The sequence below is a fragment of the Hesperophylax consimilis genome, chromosome 20, assembly GCF_061612785.1.
Source record: "Hesperophylax consimilis isolate HC1 chromosome 20, BYU_Hcon_1.0, whole genome shotgun sequence".
NCBI lineage: Eukaryota > Metazoa > Arthropoda > Insecta > Trichoptera > Limnephilidae > Hesperophylax > Hesperophylax consimilis.
Window position 1 is genome coordinate 23,326,415 of NC_142855.1, and position 23,073 is coordinate 23,349,487.

Below are 23,073 nucleotides of genomic sequence, written 5' to 3' on the forward strand. Positions count from 1 at the left end.
TTGAAAATTCAGCGCCCGAAGTGGACTGTTCCAATTGCGCCCGCACAGGGTCGGCCCTGCCTCTAATTTTTTTTTTATTACTTGACATAATGAATATCTTTCAACACGTTGAATATGTATTTTGTGTATATATTCTTGTATTTTTCTGCAAGGTCAAATTAAATCCTATTAAGTTATTGCAGTAAGACAGAAATCCTGGGTTCGATTCCTAGTTGAGACCGTTACTTTTTATGTTTCTGGGTCTCTTTCTGTGTCTCTTTCTGTTTCATGTTATGTTTAGATATATTTGTATTATCTTCTACTTCAATGATAAATCAATGCTAAATACATCGTTTGTCCTGACCCTGTTTTGTATAACTGTTCATCGTCTTTTTAAAAATAAATAGTATTTTGATGTGTGCATAGCTGTGGGTTTTTTTTATTTTCCTTTTCCTGCATTCCAATATTTTTATTTTTAAAATATAATTTTTTTTTGGCTATTGAATGAACGATGTTAGCTGGGTTCTGTTATATTGTTTATGTTTGCACTTTTTTAAATGGCCTTGAGAATTCTTTATGGTCCACAATATATTTACCTGTCTGGACCAAACGACCGTTTTATCTGTGGTTAAGGGGGTGACAAAATGGGGCCATACAAAGAGCCCGAAGATATCGATCTAAAGCGAAACGTTGAGCTGTCACTTTGAGTTTTCGATTAAATTCGGGTTTACGACTTGCTAAAGAGTACCAAAATCAGTGAAAACGGGTTTGTCAGTCGTAAACCCGCGGTACGGACGCTTGTGAGAGATACAGAGTCAGCCCCCAGACTGTCTGTTTGTGGGTGTTAATGTTATATAATATGTGTTATATGATCCTGCCCCGACTGTCTGTCTGTTAGTGTTAATATTATGTAATAAGTTTTGCCCGAGTTTAATGATAAGTTATTGGCATCGAACCATTTATTCAACCGTTTATTCTACATTCGCAATGTTTACTGTTCTTCAGGCTATGGCTGGAGATAACCACTTTAACCAAAATCCAAAATAAATGCGTATTTTGGCCGCCAAAGAGGAATAATTATTTTACCCGTCTGAAACTTTTGCATGTATCGTTTTTTTATCAATTTAAATATGCATGCATTACTGCTGATGGCATAAAACATGTCTAAGACTTCATTATTGTCTGTGTAAAACTAACCCGATTTGTTGACTCATCCTTTTTTCATCGCCAGTTGGCCAGTCGCATCCCCCGGTTTTTACTCTCTAATTCTACTTTATATCGCTTAAACTGTTGAACCCACGAAGTTAAATTTATCTTCCCGTGCTTGTGATATTTATTAGAAAGTATTTATGCTTTTATGAATCACGCATCATCGTGTAGCGGCCGTTATCGGTACACCTAATTTAACAAATCTATTGGAGTTTTGTTTGCGGAACGTTCAAACTGTTACTTAGACGTCTGCTTATTATAGTAAAAATATTTTAAAAATTAGTTTTAAATATTCTGTTAAAAGCGCATTGGCGAACTATATAAAAGCTTTACTTTAATAAAGTATTTGCATTACTTATGGTTATAGTTATATTGAGTTATCCGACGAATCTTTCAACAGATTTTAAATGTCAACTCCAAGGTCAAGATATTCACAATATGTATATCCCTATTTCCCAATATGAGTTTCGCATATGATATCATTGTTTTGCCAAAATATTTAACCAAACAAAATGAAAAGCTCATTTAAAATAGGGTTCCGTCACAATTATGTTCTGTTTCAGGTATGCATATTTGTTTGGGCTTGTACCAATTACCAAAGCCTATGACAGCGGTGCCATGGATCTAGTAAATCCAGAAACTGTTTCCATCAAGACGGAACCAGGGCCCCAGGAAGAAGGCGGAGGTGAAATGGATTTAGATCTCCCAGATGTAAAGAAGGAATGTTCGCAATATGCGGAGAGTACTCAGACAGCCAGTTAGTTGCATTGCTTTTGTATAATAAATTGTTATTAATTCAAGTCCATTTTGGATTGCCATGGCGACAGAACATAATATGTTTTTTAACGCTGCCCTCTTTTGCCGTAGTTATTTTAGTTTTTATCTTTGCCAGAAACAGCCAATCTACAACATTAGTTAAACTAAATTAGTTTTATTTCGTTTTGTGAATACTCCACGCGTGTTCCAACTGCTCTCAAGCTCTTGGCGTAGTAGTACGTTGTGTGGCTAGAAGTCAAAAGGAGGGAATGGATATAGAGTGGTGAAAGGTGGGAAGTACTTCACATTGGAACGTGCCGCAAGAATATATTGTGAAATATCATGTATCAATCAAAAAAATTGCTTGCGCACGCTTGGATTTTATCCCGGAACCTACAGATTACAAGTCGACAGCCATTCCCTTTGATTACAGAAGCCGCCAATGTTCACAATAAGTGCTCGATTCCTCAAATTTTCCATTTTTTTCCTCATGAGTTTTATTTATTTATTTAATAAAAAAAAAAATGACATAATACATTGTTACAGCGATCCTTGGCTGTCCAACTAGGATATCACCCGTTTTAGAACAGACAAAAATAGGTAGATCCATCAAAAGCGACTCTTGTTTAGTCCAGTGTATTGATTTTACTTAGTTCTTGGACTTCTTCTTATTCTTATATTGTATTGACTGTACTTAGTCACATGCAGCTGAATCAAAGTTATAATTTAATTAAAATAATATAAAAATATAAGAGTTAGTGAGTTCTGAATGATGTGTAGGAATTTTTTGTGATGTTTGTGTCAATGATTGATGTATGAAACAATGAAACACTGTATGAAAGTTAAAAATACATATTTATTTATTTGTTTGTTCACGCCCAATTAGGGCTCTTACTATTATTGGAAGAAAACAACATTTCGTCGACTTATAAAAACAACATAATTCAGGTGCTCTAAAGCAAATGTTTATTCCTTCCTCAAGCGGACATCTGGGGTTGTCCTTATTAATTTGATTTAATTAACCTTGAACTCTCTTCATCTAATTTTCAATTCTGCAGGATTAATCAATGGTGTATTTTATCGTAAATATTATAATTTGAAAACTTGTGTTGTTTAACATCGATTATCAATCTGTGTACATGTTGTTTTATAGCTTACATTAAAGTGGAGACTGTTACCGTTAAGGCGGAACTCGGATACGGAGAAGATAGTTATGGGGAACTTCCTTGTATGGAAATTGACATAGACCTGCCGGATGTCAAAAAGGAATGCTTAGAACGAATCTACCTGTCCGGTATAAACAATTTCCTTCCTTATATTTTACATTTTCTGCCATCGTAATTTGTTAAATTTTTTATCAATTTTAGTGCTTTATTGTGGTAAGTGTAGATATTAAGTCGAATAAAGCTTTTATAATCGTATTATTTTTTTTTCGACAGATATCAAGACGCATCCTGTGGAAAAACAATTATTTTGTCCTAATTCTATCTTCTCCCTTTCTAATAAGTCGAATTTAAATAGGCACCTATGCAACCCTACAGGAAAAAAACATATTTCATGTTCCGAGTGCAACTATACATGTTCTCGAAAGGGCCAACTGACGATCCACATGCTGACTCACAGTGGAGAAAAACCTTTTTCATGTTCCGAGTGCAATTACTCATGTTCTCAAAAGAGCTCTCTGACGATCCACATGCTGACTCACAGTGGTGAAAAACCTTTTTCATGTTCCGAGTGCAACTATTCATGTTCTCAAAAGAGCTCTCTGACGATCCACATGCTGACTCACAGTGGTGAAAAACCTTTTTCATGTTCCGAGTGCAATTATTCATGTTCTCGAAGGGGCTATCTGACGAAACACATGCTGACTCACAGTGGAGAAAAACCTTTTACATGTTCCAAATGCAATAACTCATATTCTCAAAAGGGATCTCTGAAGATCCACATGCTGACTCACAGTGATGAAAAACCTTTTTCATGTTCCGAGTGCAACTATTCATGTTCTCGAAAGGGATCTCTGACGATCCACATGCTGACTCACAGTGATGAAAAACCTTTTTCATGTTCTGAGTGCAACTATTCATGTTCTCGAAAGGGCCAACTGACGATCCACATGCTGACTCACAGGGGAGAAAAACCTTTTTCATGTTCCGAGTGCAACAATTCATATTCTCGAAAGGACCAACTGACGATCCACATGATGACTCACAGTGGTGAAAAACCTTTTTCATGTTCTGAGTGCAACTATACATGTTCTCGAAAGGGCCATCTGACGAGACACATGCTAACTCACAGTGGAGAAAAACCCTTTTCATGTTCCGAGTGCAACTATTCATGTTTTCGAAAGGGCCAACTGACGATCCACATGCTGACTCACAGTGGAGAAAAACCTTTTTCATGTTCCAAGTGCAACTATTCATGTTCTCGAAAGGACGCTCTGAAATGCCATATGCAGACTCACAGTGGAGAAAAACCTTATTCATGTTCCGAGTGCAACTATTCATGTTCTCGAAAGGGCCTACTGACGATGCACATGGTGACTCACAGTGGTGAAAAACCTTTTTCATGTTCTGAGTGCAATTATTCATGTTCTCGAAGGGGCTATCTGAGGAAACACATGCTGACTCACAGTGGAGAAAAACCTTTTACATGTTCCAAATGCAATTACTCATATTCTCAAAAGGGATCTCTGACGATCCACATGCTGACTCACAGTGATGAAAAACCTTTTTCATGTTCCGAGTGCAACTATTCATGTTCTCGAAGGGGCCAACTGACGATCCACATGCTGACTCACAGTGGAGTAAAACCTTTTTCATGTTCCGAGTGCAACTATTCATGTTCTCGAAGGGGCCAACTGACGATCCACATGCTGACTCACAGTGGAGTAAAACCTTTTTCATGTTCCGAGTGCAACTATTCATGTTCTCGAAAGAACCATCTGACAAGCCACATGCTGACTCACAGTGGAGAAAAACCTTTTTCATGTTCGTAGTGCAACTATTCATGTTCTCGAAAGGGCCAACTGACGATCCACATGCTGACTCACAGTGGTGAAAAACCTTTTTCATGTTCTGAGTGCAACTATTCATGTTCTCGAAAGGGCCAACTGACGATCCACATGCTGACTCACAGTGGAGAAAAACCTTTAAAATGTTCCAAATGCACTTACTCATGTTCTCAAAAGGGCTCTCTGACGATCCACATGCTGACTCACAGTGGCGAAAAACTTTTTTCATGTTCCGAGTGCAACTATTCATGTTCTCGAAAGGACGCTCTGAATCGCCATATGCAGACTCACAGTGGAGAAAAACCTTATTCATGTTCCGAGTGCGACTATTCATGTTCTCAAAAGGGTCAACTGACGATCCACATGGTGACTCACAGTGGTGAAAAACCTTTTTCATGTTCCGAGTGCAATTATTCATGTTCTCGAAGGGGCCATCTGACGACACACATGCTGACTCACAGTGGAGAAAAACCTTTTACATGTTCCAAATGCAATTACTCATATTCTCAAAAGAGATCTCTGACGATCCACATGCTGACTCACAGTGGTTAAAAACCTTTTTCATGTTCTTAGTGCAACTATTCATGTTTCCGAAAGTGCGATCTAACGAGGCACATGCTAACTCACAGTGGTGAAAAACCTTTTTCATGTTCCGAGTGCAACTATTCATGTTCTCGAAAGAACCATCTGACAAGCCACATGCTGACTCACAGTGGAGAAAAACCTTTTTCATGTTCCGAGTGCAACTATTCATGTTCTCTAAAGGACGCTCTGAATCGCCATATGCAGACTCACAGTGGAGAAAAACCTTATTCATGTTCCGAGTGCAACTATTCATGTTCTCAAAAGGGTCAACTGACGATCCACATGGTGACTTACAGTGGTGAAAAACCTTTTTCATGTTCTGAGTGCAATTATTTATGTTCTCGAAGTGGCCATCTGACGACACACATGCTGACTCACAGTGGTGAAAAACCTTTTTCATGTTCCGAGTGCAACTATTCATGTTCTCAAAAGGGCGAACTGACGATCCACATGGTGACTCACAGTGGTGAAAAACCTTTTTCATGTTCCGAGTGCATTTATTCATGTTCTCGAAGGGGCCATCTGACGACACACATGCTGACTCACAGTGGAGAAAAACCTTATTCATGTTCCGAGTGCAACTATTCATGTTCTCGAAAGGGCCTACTGACGATGCACATGGTGACTCACAGTGGTGAAAAACCTTTTTCATGTTCTGAGTGCAATTATTCATGTTCTCGAAGGGGCTATCTGAGGAAACACATGCTGACTCACAGTGGAGAAAAACCTTTTTCATGTTCGTAGTGCAACTATTCATGTTCTCGAAAGGGCCAACTGACGATCCACATGCTGACTCACAGTGGTGAAAAACCTTTTTCATGTTCTGAGTGCAACTATTCATGTTCTCGAAAGGGCCAACTGACGATCCACATGCTGACTCACAGTGGAGAAAAACCTTTAAAATGTTCCAAATGCACTTACTCATGTTCTCAAAAGGGCTCTCTGACGATCCACATGCTGACTCACAGTGGCGAAAAACTTTTTTCATGTTCCGAGTGCAACTATTCATGTTCTCGAAAGGACGCTCTGAATCGCCATATGCAGACTCACAGTGGAGAAAAACCTTATTCATGTTCCGAGTGCGACTATTCATGTTCTCAAAAGGGTCAACTGACGATCCACATGGTGACTCACAGTGGTGAAAAACCTTTTTCATGTTCCGAGTGCAATTATTCATGTTCTCGAAGGGGCCATCTGACGACACACATGCTGACTCACAGTGGAGAAAAACCTTTTACATGTTCCAAATGCAATTACTCATATTCTCAAAAGAGATCTCTGACGATCCACATGCTGACTCACAGTGGTTAAAAACCTTTTTCATGTTCTTAGTGCAACTATTCATGTTTCCGAAAGTGCGATCTAACGAGGCACATGCTAACTCACAGTGGTGAAAAACCTTTTTCATGTTCCGAGTGCAACTATTCATGTTCTCGAAAGAACCATCTGACAAGCCACATGCTGACTCACAGTGGAGAAAAACCTTTTTCATGTTCCGAGTGCAACTATTCATGTTCTCTAAAGGACGCTCTGAATCGCCATATGCAGACTCACAGTGGAGAAAAACCTTATTCATGTTCCGAGTGCAACTATTCATGTTCTCAAAAGGGTCAACTGACGATCCACATGGTGACTTACAGTGGTGAAAAACCTTTTTCATGTTCTGAGTGCAATTATTTATGTTCTCGAAGTGGCCATCTGACGACACACATGCTGACTCACAGTGGTGAAAAACCTTTTTCATGTTCCGAGTGCAACTATTCATGTTCTCAAAAGGGCGAACTGACGATCCACATGGTGACTCACAGTGGTGAAAAACCTTTTTCATGTTCCGAGTGCATTTATTCATGTTCTCGAAGGGGCCATCTGACGACACACATGCTGACTCACAGTGGAGAAAAACCTTTTTCATGTTCCGAGTGCAACTATTCATGTTCTCGAAAGGGCGATCTAACGAGGCACTTGCTAACTCACAGTGGTAAAAAACCTTTTTCATGTTCCGAGTGCAACTATTCATGTTGATTGAAAGAACAATCTGACAAGCCACATGCTAACTCACAGTGGAGAAAAACCTTTTTCATGTTCCGAGTGCAACTATTCATGTTCTCGAAAGGGCCAACTGACGATCCACATGCTGACTCACAGTGGTGAAAAACCTTTTTCATGTTCTGAGTGCAAATATACATTTTCTCGGAAGAGCTATCTGACAATACACATGCTGACCCACCGTTAAAGAAAACCTTTGTCTCGTCTCGAGTGAATATAATTATTATCTTTTGTGACGAGCCACATGCTGACTTACAATTAAATTTGATCGCTCTTCACGGAACCCCGGGCAGCATCACCGCGGACCATGGTCGTCAGTTCGAGAGTTGTCTCTTCAAAAAACTCGCAGAAAAGTTTGGCATCAAACACAACAGAACTACTGCGTATCACCTACAGGCGAACGGGATAATAGAGAGATGGCATCGCACGCTCAAGGCATCCCTCATGATATGTGGTGACCGGAACTGGATCAAAAATCTCCCCCTCATATTGCTCGGGTTGAGATCGACTGTTCGTGAAGAAATAAAAAGGTTTTCCTGCTGAACTCACCTATGGCGGAACACTAAGGCTACCTTGCGATTTCTTCACTGAAACCCCCTGTGAGGAACCCGACACGTACATAGGACGTCTACAAAGGAAGTTAGAGCATATTAAATCGACTCCTGCCAGCAAACACAGTACTAGAAATTTTTTCGTACACAAAGACCTACCTGTCACCACGCACGTATTCCTGAGAACGGATAGTGTAAGAAAACCTCTACAGAATCCATATGAAGGTCCTTACAAGGTAGAAGAGCGCGACGACAAAACATTTGTCATTTCAATAAGAGTGAAACCTAAACGCGTCTCCATAGACAGACTCAAGCCTGCTTTCGTTCCGGTCGAAGAAAATGTCACTATGGACACACCTGTCGCTGTCACACCTGTAACCAAGACGACAACTCGCTCAGGTCAGCAAGTACATTTTCCAAAGCGATTTTGATCGGAATAAGCACGAAAAGACATTTCTATTTGGCATTTTTTTAATAACTCTTGATAGAAATTAATTTCTAAATTTCGCCTAGCTTTCTCTTGCAAACCATATTCTTAAAGTATATATCTTTTTTTCTTAAAAAATACTGCAAATCAAACATTATTAAATTTACACATTTTTGATGGAAATTTGACTTTAATATTGTTTGTTATCAAATGATAGAATCTAAAACTTAGATAATTATTATTTATTCACGAGTGTGAAACATTTTCTATACGATAAACACAAATCATCATGTGAACCGCATAATTCATGCACCTTAAAATGTATAACAATTATAAAATAACTGTACGTTCGGATGAAATCTTTTCACCGCTTTATAGCATTTATATTTGCATTGCTACTCGATTAATAGCATCAACCGTCATCACAAGTGTGATCGACTACCAATATAATGAGCATAGTTTTTTTTTTTTAACCACGTACCAAGGTACATTTGTGTACTTTCAAATGTGCTTCTCTGGACGTATAAGGCACTATATAATTCTAGAGAACCATATAATTGAAAACTTCTGTTATTTAATATCTCTTTATTATTTTTTTCATGCAATAACAGTAAACAGCTGATGATGTATCACTTTCCTAACTAAGGAACATTAACCCACTTTGTCATACGTATTTAAATAAACATGGTTATTCGACTTTTTGTCTCCAAAAAACACATATTTACATACCGATGACAGACGTGTTGCATAGTAAATTTAAAATTACCAATTCACCGCTACAGATTAGCGTAACACATTATATTTCTAATACCATAATGAACACCTTACTTAGGTTACCTTATACATGTACTTCTTTAATTAAGACAACTATATTTTTTATGCTTATATTGCTCTAAACATTTCATACTCTAGTTATAGCTCACTATACATTTATATTTTATGTCAAAAAAATATTTCTCTAAACGCAGAAATGTTTCCTAAGCTAATAATGACTACATATTTTCGATTCAATTATCATGTACAATGCTAATTTCAAGTTTATCATAAATGATAGGATTAAATATTTTTATATTCTATTATATAATAATTTCATGACCAGCGCTACAAAGTACGCACTCTGCGTAAAAATCATGCAGTTGCACTGAACATAGTTCAGCTTACAAAAATTTCACGATTTATACAGTGATCTAAACCACAAACTGGAATCAAACTTTGATTTCCATGCACCACAAAATAATAAACAAATGCTTCGAGCAATTAGTTCGTCGATGCACCTGACACCGCAAACGCGGAATATTAGCAAACTTTTAGTTTAAAGCTATTTTGTAAATAATTTAAAACTACAAACAACTTATTATAATTAAACTTATCAATAATACCTATAGTTGTTATAAGAAAGCTAATACTAGTAAACAAAACGTTATGTTTCCATTTCATCACATTTTATAAATATTGTATTAGAATAAAGTACTCTTGCTGACCATCTATCTTCTAATAATTGTTAAGCCAACAATGCCTTCCAATGTGTTCCCGAAAACGTTGCAACTTTAAACGCTTAAAAAAAAATTTGTCATCTCACCAAGTCCAATCATAACTCCTCTTGTAAGAGGATTATTGCCACATTGGCGGTGTTGAAACAAAATTATAAAAGGTGTAGGGCATGAGTGCCTCAGGAATGTATGCAACAACAGTGTATTAAATAAAAGATAAGGGAAATGAATTCCATGACACAACATTTATTTCTACAACACTTCATTAACCTTTAAATAACATGAGAACTCTTTATTTAGTGACATTTATCTCAGGCGTGTGCTACATCCGAAGGATGAACGCACGATTGCTAATTTTAAATATTGCATTGAAAGCGACAAGTGGGTGGCATTTATAATAAACTAACCTGAAGAATGTAATGACGGGCGCCAAGCGATGCGTTTATGCATTGCTGTTATTTAAATGAAAAGACAAGGATGACCAAAGGTAAATCCACAAAACGGTGTCGTCATCCTTGTACGTAATCGTGATTGCTCATGGAGAGGTTCTTGTCTTCCCGGTGTTTCACGACGTCCCGGAACCGCGGCCAGATAAATACTAAATTGTCGAGGTGTGCGTCTAGCTTGCGAGCCCCGTCTCCCGTCGTCCAGAGTTGCCATAGATGCGGTGTTGTAAATAGAGATGGGCAGTGAATAATGCTAATGCTCTGTAGCGGGCAGGAAATGACTGCTACAATGCCCCCTCAGCCAAAGGACTTATGGCTATAAGTCTGAGGTTCGCCTGACACCTCCTGACAAGTTTGATGCACCCTCCAGCAGCAGAAATGTATGGTGCGGATTAGGCGGGTAGTAGCGGCTTCGGCATTGCAGAGATCCGAATCCAAATATTCCCTGAGGTTCGGTAAGGTCTGGAGCGGTTGAAACCCCGCATGGAGATGACGAGAGAAGAGAGCGGTCCGGATGTCTTGGTTGACGTATTCTGGCGATGACGAGAGAAGAGTGTAGTCCAGATGTCTTCAGTTGACGTAGTATAGCGAAGTTCCTCGAAGATTGAAGAAGTTTACACCTAACCAACCCTTGGTCACCGTTGAAATAAATAAAAAGAAATATTGAGTAAAATGGCAGGCCCTTATCGAAGAAATAATGTATATAAAAGAATCATTGTTCTAAACCCAAAGATTTAATAGTAATAGCTTAAAACAATCTTAAAAAAGGTTGAGCAAAATTTGCAACAGAGTTGTGAATAGCTTAAATGAACAATGCCTAACTATATGACAAGTCAAAACCACCCAAAGTGTCTACGTGACAGCTAGAAATTATTTTAAAATTCCCTATGAAGTGATTTTATTTATAATTAAATCTCCACGAAAAATGACAAAACTTAGACCGGTCAGTGGTTGAGTGGGCATAGCGCTTGGGTCTCACCCGAGCGTCGCGTGTTCGATTCCTCGGCTGGCTAAGTCCTCCATCACAACACAAGCAACATTTTCGGCTTTCTGTGGTGGTAGTAGGAGATTTTCAAACATTGTTGGGTTATCCGTGACCCGGGAATGTTTGTCTTTCTTTTTAAAATTTAGAAAAAAAAAAAAAAAAAAAAAACATTCCAGTGAAAAATTGATAAAAGCATCCAGAAATTAAACCAAACTGAAGATCAGTAGGTAATAGTTAGCTCATCTCGACATAGATGGCAGTCATGTATTTAATGAACAATAATAAATCTTCTTGGAATTATTATACAACAGTGTACCGATAGTTTGTAGAAATTATCTCGAAAATTAATTTAATAAATAATTTCATTTTCATACACATATTCTTCCGTCACCAAGTGAACCAGTTGGTGGCTGAAGAATACCGATGAACAATTGACAGAACACCTGATTCATTTCATACTTTTCCGAGCTCTGGAAAAGCAGGGAAGGAATCAAATTATGAAGAAAAATGTAAGGACATGCACTATGATTAAATATGTAAAACATAAAACCCATTACAGAACCAACCACCATAAACCTGTGAATGTGATAATGGCTTACCGACTATTGATATTGAAATTTTCATAAAAAAATCAACAAAAATATCTTAATTGTAAGCCTGATGAGGGCTATCATGTGCTAAAGAGCCTAAGCCATTATAACCCCACAACAACTATCCCAAATAAGTGCTGAAATGACAGCATCTAGATAGAAGGTATATTTCCTTCAACATACTGAAACACAACAGAGGAGCTAGTATGCTAATGTGTGAAAACAAAAGCACGAAGCTCATAAGCTTATGATAAGGTCATTCAACAAGACATGACAACTTGATAAGTAAGGTAGAGCGCAAAATAAGCACATCTTAATCAATGATACTGAGAAAACAGCGGTAAACAATAATTATAACGAAGAGAGCGGATCCTCTTAAGAGAAATAGATGTGTATGACAATTTCCAGACAAAACACAATTAACAATAGATACGTAATAATCATTAGAAATGACGACATAGTAACATACAAAGCAGGTTGAAAGGCGGAATGGAATTCTCCAGGGAAAAGAAAACCATTACTCCCAATCAACAAGGTAACAAAAAGGAAATAAGTTTCCTATACCCACGTGATCAGTGTAGGTACCGAAAACCCGTTCACTTTTTTCCCTTTGTAAATAATAATAAAAACAATTAATTTTCTGCCCTAATTAAATCTTTAATATGGAATGTTCCAATAGGCTTTCCTTTCATATCTGCCAGTTTGTAAACGACGGCCGAGACCTTATCAATAATTTTGCTTCTTAAAAATTTTGGAGCAAGTTTAGCGGAGAAATGCTTAGAAGCATCGGACAACACGAAAGAGCGTCTCCAAACAATGTCACCAACTTTGAATTCCACATTCCTTCTACGAAGGTCATAGTGAACCTTATTCCGTTCGTAGGATTGACGTAAACACGTCCTAACTTGGCAGAAAATGTCATTAAGCTCAGAAACATCTTGAGCCCATGTGTCACGTTTCGAGAATGTTAAATCTTCCGAAGAAAAGTCAGGTGATTTGTAATCTTTGCCTGAAATAATGGCTTCCCTGCCGAAATTTAAAAAGAAAGGGGTGTAACCTGTTACCTCATGTACAGCAGTGTTGATAGCAAGCTCTATTTCAGGTAAATGATTTGCCCAAGTTCGATGATCCGTTCCCACGTACGAACTTAAGGCTGTAACTAAAACTCTGTTAATTCTCTCTACAGGATTATTCTGTGGATGATATCTACAGTTAAAAAACATGTGACGTACATGATATCTGTCAACTAAATGTTTCAATTCTTTCGAAATGTATTGGGGACCATTGTCTGCGATGATGCAATCCGGAACGCCAAATTTTAGGAAAATTTCATCCTCTATAATAGCAGAAACATTTTTCCCATTCGCACTTCTCAGCGGAAAAATTTTTGTAAATTTAGTGAAGAAATCAGCGACAACTAATAGATATTTATAACCTTTCTTGTAGGAGCTGGGAAGAGGTCCCAATAAATCTGTCGAGATAACCTGCCAAGGACGCTGGACCAACTTAGGATCTCCCATAAGACCGGGTGCAGCCTGATTTGAACTTTTCTGTCCTAAACAAGTGTGACATTTTGATACAAATTTCCTTACGTCTGAGGACATTCTAGGCCAGTAAAATTTCAAACAAATCCTATTCAGAGTTTTCATAATCCCAAAATGGGCAGATGTAGGAGGTACGTGATGTAACGCAATCAACTCTTGTCTTTGATCCTTAGGAACAACTTCCTTCCAATCATTAGGCTTATGCAGGGCTTCCATACTCTGCACATGCTTATATAAAACTCCCTCTACAAGTTTCCACTTAGAAAATAGCTCAGGTTTAGCTAAAACGTCACGACACATTTTATTGTACCACCGATCAGTACTAATAATGGGAGATTGAACAATTGATGAAATAACTAAAGGATCGCGAGATAAAGCATCTGGCACAACATTTTCCTTCCCTTTCCTGTGTTCAATAATAAAGTTAAATTGCTGCAATCTGACAGCCCACCGAGCTAATCTTCCAGAAGGTGATTTTAAGTTTACTAGCCACTTCAGACTATAATGATCCGTAATTACTTTTACAGGGATGGGTGACCCTTCAATGTAACCCCTGAATTTCTCCAAAGCAAAAATTAACGCATTAAGTTCTTTCTCAGTAGTAGAGTGGTTCCTTTCCTGAGCCGATAACGATCTACTAATGAAGGAAATAGGGTGTTCCCTGTTTTGATCATCTAATTGAGAGAGTACTGCGCCTAAACCTTCGTTTGATGCATCACAAGAAATAGTAAACGGTTTATTAAAATCTGGGCATGCTAAGACCGGAGCCGCGACAAGAGTTTCCTTTAATTTAGAGAACGCCGCCTGCGCTTGATTATTCCAAGAAAATTTTTTACCAATGAACTCTTTTTTGGTTAAGTTGTGTAACGGAGCAGCAATAATAGAAAAATTTAAAATAAAACGCTTGTACCATGATATAATACCGATGAAACGTCTCAGACTCTTTTGTGAGGTAGGTACCGGAAAATCAACCACAGCCTTTACTTTGTCTGGGTCAGTTCTCAGACCATTACTATCTATGACATAACCGAGATATTTAAGCGATTCTCTACAGAATACTGACTTTTCAATGTTAATCGTGAGACCCGCCTCGAACAGTTTACGTTTTACAAGTTTAAGTAATGCTAAATGCTCTTCAAAAGTACTGGAGATTACGATAATATCGTCTAAATAAAAGAAAACTTTACCATCAAATTCTGGGCCAAAGATTTTACTCATGAGCCGCATCATTCTCGAACTGGCTCCATGAAGACCGAAAGGCATAGAAGTAAATTGAAAAAGACCCCTTTTAGGAATAGTAAAAGCCGTTTTTTCCCTTGAACTATGTTCTAGTGGAATTTGATAAAAAGCATCTTTTAGATCAATAGTGGATAGAAAACGAGCTCCCCCCAAGCTGTCTAAAATATTTGAAATGTATGGTAACGGAAATGCGTCCCTCTTAGAGATCGAATTAATTCGTCTGGAATCCAAGCAAAGGCGGTAAGTGCCATTTTTCTTTGGTACTAGTAAGATGGGACTGTTCCAAGCACTACTGCTCGGTTCAACGACGCCCATCTCCAACATTCTATCAAGTTCCTTGTGTACAACCGGGAGCAGGTGAGGTGAAATCGGATAGTAACGCTGTTTTACAGGTATACTATTACCAGTGTCTATGACATGTTCCTCTAAATGCGTACGACCAAGTTTGTCCCCAGAAATTGAAATATAATCTTTAACTACATTATCAAGTAAATTTTGTTGATATTTGGATAAGTGATGTTTGTCCACAATACCTCTGACTTCAGAAGTAAGCCGAGGAGCAGATTTTACAACCTTCGTATTCATAAACTTAGAAATATCCGGACAAATGTTAAAAGATTTCCAAAAATCAATACCGAGAATAACATCCGTCTTTATATCTGGCATGACAACAAAAATAAACTCTTTAACAACATTATTACATGTTATAGGAAGCGAGATTTTCAAGTTACAGCAAACGGAATGACCCGTCGCAGAGGTTAAAGAAAATGAATTATTGAGCTTAGCCAACCTGGCACCAAGTTTTAAAAGTTTTAAATGAAAATTATTACCGAGAATGGAAACATGTGAGCCTGAGTCCAACAGGCCAGAAAAAACAGTTCCGAGTGTAGAAAAGGATACGAAAGGACGGCCGTCCCTGTCAGCCTTCCCTCCGTAACCTGATGCTCCTAAATTTCTGTAAAAATTCCTGACTACCGAAAGCCATTCTTGCCACGCCGGATCGAGAGCAGTGATACTGGTGGAGACGTCTTCCGCCAGCGGCACAGCTAACGTCCGGCTCTCGCGTTTTTTGACCTAACGCAAGTGCAGTCAGGAGTCTTAACGCCTGGACATCCACAGAGGAAGCAATGAATCTCCTCCCTGGAATTCACGTTATAACGTTTGAAAGACATGTTTTTATGAGAAGAATTCACATGCCTGAAAGAATTAGGTTTAGAAGGAGCATTTGTATTTGGTGGCGCCTTTACGCTAGCAGTTGAAGGGGTTTGAGGGGACTTTGAACCTTTCCTCTGGTCAGAACGACTGTCTGCCAATTCAATTAGTTTGCCCAATCTTTTTAGGGTAGTTATGTCCGGAATGGAGTTTAATGCAAGTTTCTGAATATATCTGGGAAGCATATTGCACTGGAGAATTTCCAAAATTTCTACATCAGGCAATTTCTTGTTTAATCTTTTATTTAGTATGAGAACATTAGTGATAAAGGTGCCAAGTGAATCATTAGGTGCTTGCATAGTTGACCTCAACTGTGCAAGGAGTCTACGGTCATAATCGAGAATTTCATATTCCTCCTTGAGGCCTACCACAAGGTCATCCCAGGATTCGAAAAGGGAGCGATTGACCCTCAGCCAATCAAGGGCAATCCCATCAAAAAGTTCGAACGCGCCTAAAAAAAGATTGTGCTTACTTACAGAGCGAGACAGGGCGAGTTCTTCAACACGTTCAAGAAACTTCCTAATGCAAGTAGTGCCATCATACTTGATATTCCATAAATGCAGTGGAACCAACGGAGATGTGGGAACAATAATGTCCGAGTCCTTGACGGAAGACATGGCGGATTCTTTTACTTGACTCCTTGTATCAGGCATTGTGACTAGATGTACCTAAAGATTAATTGGAAAAAAAACAAGGCAACATTAATCACGTCCGAAGACGGCAATAATAAAAAGTAAAATTCCCAAAAGAGGAAGAATGGGTGTAAAATTATTTGTACCTACACATCTAAAGGACAAAAGTTCAGAAATGGACATACACCAATACTATAATTTCAGATGTGGGAATCTGGAACAACATTACAACAATAATAAAATAAAATATACGGGACACCCACCAGTCCCGCAGAGTATTCACGGCCACAAATTAATTTTAAAATAATTATCGTATAATTATGGTTATATCAAAATATTATAAGAAATGCATAGCAAATATTATAAGAAATGCGGCCGGAACGTCGCGAAACAGAGAGACCCCCATGAGACGACATAAGAATTACCTTCATCAAGCTAGTTACAAAAAATGCCACCTGCAAAAATTATTGTCAACTCTCAATGCCAACGAGACCGAAAAAAGTAAAATTAAATGCCAATCGGGTTAAACCACGTGGTGCGCCATTGTAAGAGGATTATTGCCACATTGGCGGTGTTGAAACAAAATTATAAAAGGTGTAGGGCATGAGTGCCTCAGGAATGTATGCAACAACAGTGTATTAAATAAAAGATAAGGGAAATGAATTCCATGACACAACATTTATTTCTACAACACTTCATTAACCTTTAAATAACATGAGAACTCTTTATTTAGTGACATTTATCTCAGGCGTGTGCTACATCCGAAGGATGAACGCACGATTGCTAATTTTAAATATTGCATTGAAAGCGACAAGTGGGTGGCATTTATAATAAACTAACCTGAAGAATGTAATGACGGGCGCCAAGCGATGCGTTTATGCATTGCTGTTATTTAAATGAAGAGACAAGGATGACCAAAGGTAAATCCACAAAACGGTGTCGTCATCCTTGTACGTAATCGTGATTGCTCATGGAGAGGTTCTTGTCTTCCCGGTGTTTCACGACGTCCCGGAACCGCGGCCAGATAAATACTAAATTGTCGAGGTGTGCGTCTAGCTTGCGAGCCCCGTCTCCCGTTGTCCAGAGTTGCCATAGATGCGGTGTTGTAAATAGAGATGGGCAGTGAATAATGCTAATGCTCTGTAGCGGGCAGGAAATGACTGCTACACTCTGAACATTTCTTACTCTCCTGGACACATTGGAGGCTGCTCACATTCTGACTGAAGGTGCCTCAGTCAGGATATGACCAGTATATATATTGATACGTGGGTACTTACATAGTGATTTACAACCAGCACAGTGGTCGGCTTTGTTTCCGTAGGAAACTTAGGACGCCAAACTTTGAGTGACAAAGTATGCCGAGCGCTGTGGTAGATACATGAAACCCTCCCTCAAGGATGGGCATATGGGCTTATTCGCAAGCAGATCTGATGTGTATTAATGAAAGCCAATTTCTCTAATAGGAACAATAACCTCTATTTCATTTATAAGGTTTTCTAACAGAAAATATATTATATAAACTTACCCCCCATCACAGACCGTATATTGTAACCCTATCTATCAAGCTATACTGTGGATAGATGGAGACGCCTTCCTTCAAGGGTCCGCGACTGCTTCAGCGCGGGCGACCAGCCCGCCAGCTCCATCTCTCGTTCAGTCCCAGCCCAGGGACTATCAGTTCCTCTGCGATGGCCTCCGGTTACCATCCGTCCGAGTATTCGCGAAGACCGCAAGGCGTGTGTGGTAGGGCGGGAGATAGGCGATTCCACTCTCAAATATGATACGCAACCGATAAATTGTCAATTACTGCCTGCGCCTGTCTGGTATTACGCGCGAAGCGAGCGAGGATTGCCGCCCTTTTTGAGGATTACTCTTGAAACGGAATCTCGCACCCCGGTGTCCATTGACCGCGTTTCACTGTCCCGGGTTCAGATTTAAATCGCGCATTAATCGTATTTACTCGCGATATTGCCCATGATCGCAATAATCCGCGTTTCAAGATCGGATGCCTGGATCAAATTATTCGAGCATTTGCTCCGCTCGACTTTTAAAATTCACAATCGTAATCAACTTGGCACTTTCACATTCCCACAGAGTCCGAGCCCAACTGGTCCCTGTGGGTAAGTGCCAAAACCCGCAAGAATAATTCCTATCGTCCTATATTGCGCTCAAATGTGGTTGTCAAAAAAACCCATAGAGAATAATTGAAGTGATAATCAGTACCTGATTACAATTGTTATGTTTAAATGAACTATTTTCATAACAATACCCCGCTCGCTCCGAACGTGTTTGCCCTCGAACACAAAACAAAACCAAAACAAACTAAAAAGAAAAATCCCTACACTACTGACTAGTAACTTGGTCTGATGGGGGCTACTGAAACAAACAGCATACATGTGTAAAAAGAAATGCATAATGTAAAAAGAAGTAAACATAAACATATAACAGATTAATAAGCATGAAATGCGTACAGACATCTTGCAAATGATTGTGTAGCAACGTCAATCGCGCCCATCATGCGCAAGGCATGGTGGATGAATTCGCGACGCAACCATTAGAAGTGCTGGTAAACAGGAAAAAACAAAGCTTAATATTATAAAACTTAAAAATAAACATACTTCAATAAGGTGATACGTGGACGGGGTCTACAAACACCCTCAGCATAAAGGATGCTGGGTGCTGTAATACTGATTTCCTCAAGGACTACCGTACACGTAGCATCTGTAACAGGGCATTAACTTATAAACATAGTGGTTAAAATACTTAATACTAAAATACCTTAAAAATTTATTAATATACTATGACATTAAATATGCACTAGGCGTCACTTATTACGAAAACACTTTTTTTTTTTTTTTTTAAGAGCCTCAACAGGCAACACTTTCAGATGGTAAACCATCTACACTTTCCACTGAATTTACTTCCACTTTGGGAAAAAAAAACTTCCTTCGAAGAGTTTCCCTAACTATACTTCCTAACTTCGGTCTTATGGGGGTGATGATTATTACACCTATTATACAGCAGTAAGAGTTTAATCATTATACCTTATTTTTATATAAAGAATATAGTTTGGATCATACTTAAATGAAACAATGTAAACAACCATCGCCAATGAATGGTGCCAAAAAGTAAACAACCATTGCCAATGAATGGTGCCAAAAGTAAACAACCATTGCCAATGAATGGTGCCAAAAAGTAAACAACCATTGCCAATGAATGGTGCCAAAAAGTAAACAACCATTGCCAATGAATGGTGCCAATAGTAAGTTATGTAGACCCTTGATGGAGGGTGCAACTGGTAAGGTTAATTGTTTGATATATACAAATATTAAGGTTTCATACAAACCTATACATATGAGTAGATTGTTATGCGCCGCTCACGACGCTAATCAAAATTAGACGTGATAATAATAACCCCAAACAAGGGAAATGAGAAGGAGAAAACAAATATCATTTTACATAATATTATTCTAATACTAGCTTATGCGGTAATAACATATTTCAAAATTTTATGTAATACAAAAATTTTAGGCAATTGATATGAGTAGTGCCAAAACAGGCAACTGAGCAAAAAGTGCTGAAAATTCTTACAACAAGAAATCTCATAATTCTTAAAAACTGAAAATCGGAACACAAAGAAATAATGGGCTGTTATCTCTGTATGTTCTAATTATAGTTTCCCAAGGTTTACAATACGGAACATAAAGAAATGATGGGCTGTCACTTCTGTATGTTCTAATTATATTTTCACAAGCTTTCTATATAAACCAAAAATATATTTTATGCTTGGAATACAAGAGGGTGTATTCAATATCGTCGTATATTCCAAGATGACATAACTTAAAACTAGACAGAGGTAAAAATAAGTTAAAACTAAAATGTGCCAAGTTTAAAATTAAAATTACGATTATGTTTCCATGTGCAAACATCCACAATCCTAATTCTAGAGATTTATAAATATATATTTAACTTAAATTTAATTTTAGATGTGTATACATAACCAATGTTCCTTTCCCAACTTGGGTTTTAAACCAGAGTTAAAAAAATAATTATGTACTCTTTAAGAGGCATAAAATTTGAAGTATTTAATAGAATTCGACATATTGACAAAATACTGACCACAACAATTCGATTGATCAGGTCGAATTGAATGGTCTGAGCACTTTGTAATCAGTTAACGATGTCAGCCCTTGCAAGGATGGCCAGACCCTACAAGGTACTGAAGATAAGAGGACTTGTAAGAGGATTATTGCCACATTCGGCGGTGTTGAAACAAAATTATAAAGGTGTAGGGCATGAGTGCCTCAGGAATGTATGTAGCAACAGTGTATTAAATAAAAGATAAGGGAAATGAATTCCATGACACAACATTTATTTCTACAACACTTCATCAACCTTTAAATAACATGAGAACTCTTTATTTAGTGACATTTATCTCAGGCGTGTGCTACATCCGAAGGATGAAAGCACGATTGCTAATTTTAAATATTGCATTGAAAGCGACAAGTGGGTGGCATTTATAATAAACTAACCTGAAGAATGTAATGACGGGCGCCAAGCGATGCGTTTATGCATTGCTGTTATTTAAATGAAGAGACAAGAATGACCAAAGGTAAATCCACAAAACGGTGTCGTCATCCTTGTACGTAATCGTGATTGCTCATGGAGAGGTTCTTGTCTTCCCGGTGTTTCACGACGTCCCGGAACCGCGGCCAGATAAATACTAAATTGTCGAGGTGTGCGTCTAGCTTGCGAGCCCCGTCTCCCGTTGTCCAGAGTTGCCATAGATGCGGTGTTGTAAATAGAGATGGGCAGTGAATAATGCTAATGCTCTGTAGCGGGCAGGAAATGACTGCTACAATGCCCCCTCAGCCAAAGGACTTATGGCTATAAGTCTGAGGTTCGCCTGACACCTCCTGACAAGTTTGATGCACCCTCCAGCAGCAGAAATGTATGGTGCGGATTAGGCGGGTAGTAGCGGCTTCGGCATTGCAGAGTTCCGAATCCAAATATTCCCTGAGGTTCGGTAAGGTCTGGAGCGGTTGAAACCCCGCATGGAGATGACGAGAGAAGAGAGCGGTCCGGATGTCTTTGGTTGACGTATTCTGGCGATGACGAGAGAAGAGTGTAGTCCAGATGTCTTCAGTTGACGTAGTATAGCAAAGTTCCTTGAAGATTGAAGAAGTTTACACCTAACCAACCCTTGGTCACCGTTGAAATAAATAAAAGAAACATTGAGTAAAATGGCAAGCCCTTCTCGAAGAAATAATGTATTTAAAAGAATCATTGTTCTAAACACAAAGATTTAATAGTAATAGCTTAAAACAATCTTAAAAAAGGTTGAGCAAAATTTGCAACAGAGTTGTGAATAGCTTAAATGAACAATGCCTAACTATATGACAAGTCAAAACCACCCAAAGTGTCTACGTGACAGCTAGAAATTATTTTAAAATTCCCTATGAAGTGATTTTATTTGTAATTACATCTCCACGAAAAATGACAAAACAACATTCCAGTGAAAAATTGATAAAAGCATCCAGAAATTAAACGAAACTGAAGATCAGTACGTAATAGTTAGCTCATCTCGACATAGATGGCAGTAATGTATTTAATGAACAATAATAAATCTTCTTGGAATTATTATACAACAGTGTACCGATAGTTTGTAGAAATTATCTCGAAAATTAATTTAATAAATAATTTCATTTTCATACACATATTCTTCCGTCACCAAGTGAACCAGTTGGTGGCTGAAGAATACCGATGAACAATTGACAGAACACCTGATTCATTTCATACTTTTCCGAGCTCTGGAAAAGCAGGGAAGGAATCAAATTACGAAGAAAAATTTAAGGACATGCACTATGATTAAATATGTAAGACATAAAACCCATTACAGAACCAACCACCATAAACCTGTGAATGTGATAATGGCTTACCGACTATTGATATTGAAATTTTCATAAAAAAATCAACAAAAATATCTTAATTGTAAGCCTGATGAGGGCTATCATGTGCTAAAGAGCCTAAGCCATTATAACCCCACAACAACTATCCCAAATAAGTGCTGAAATGACAGCATCTAGATAGAAGGTATATTTCCTTCAACATACTGAAACACAACAGAGGAGCTAGTATGCTAATGTGTGAAAACAAAAGCACGAAGCTCATAAGCTTATGATAAGGTCATTCAACAAGACATGACAACTTGATAAGTAAGGTAGAGCGCAAAATAAGCACATCTTAATCAATGATACTGAGAAAACAGCGGTAAACAATAATTATAACGAAGAGAGCGGATCCTCTTAAGAGAAATAGATGTGTATGACAATTTCCAGACAAAACACAATTAACAATAGATACGTAATAATC

At 38.2% G+C, this 23,073-nt stretch overlaps 1 protein-coding gene across 1 annotated transcript in view; it reads left to right on the forward strand.

The window, feature by feature from the left end:
• Positions 1–692: 692 nt before the first annotated feature.
• LOC149414376 (uncharacterized) overlaps positions 693–23,073 on the forward strand; it is a 30,528-nt gene continuing 8,147 nt past the window's right edge. The window contains exons 1-4 of the mRNA XM_089644149.1: positions 693–816; positions 1,752–1,945; positions 3,098–3,238; positions 3,384–3,653. Of these exons, the coding sequence (XP_089500275.1) occupies positions 1,807–1,945; positions 3,098–3,238; positions 3,384–3,653 (550 nt within the window). The 5' untranslated portion in view covers positions 693–816; positions 1,752–1,806. The remainder of the gene's footprint in view (positions 817–1,751; positions 1,946–3,097; positions 3,239–3,383; positions 3,654–23,073) is intronic.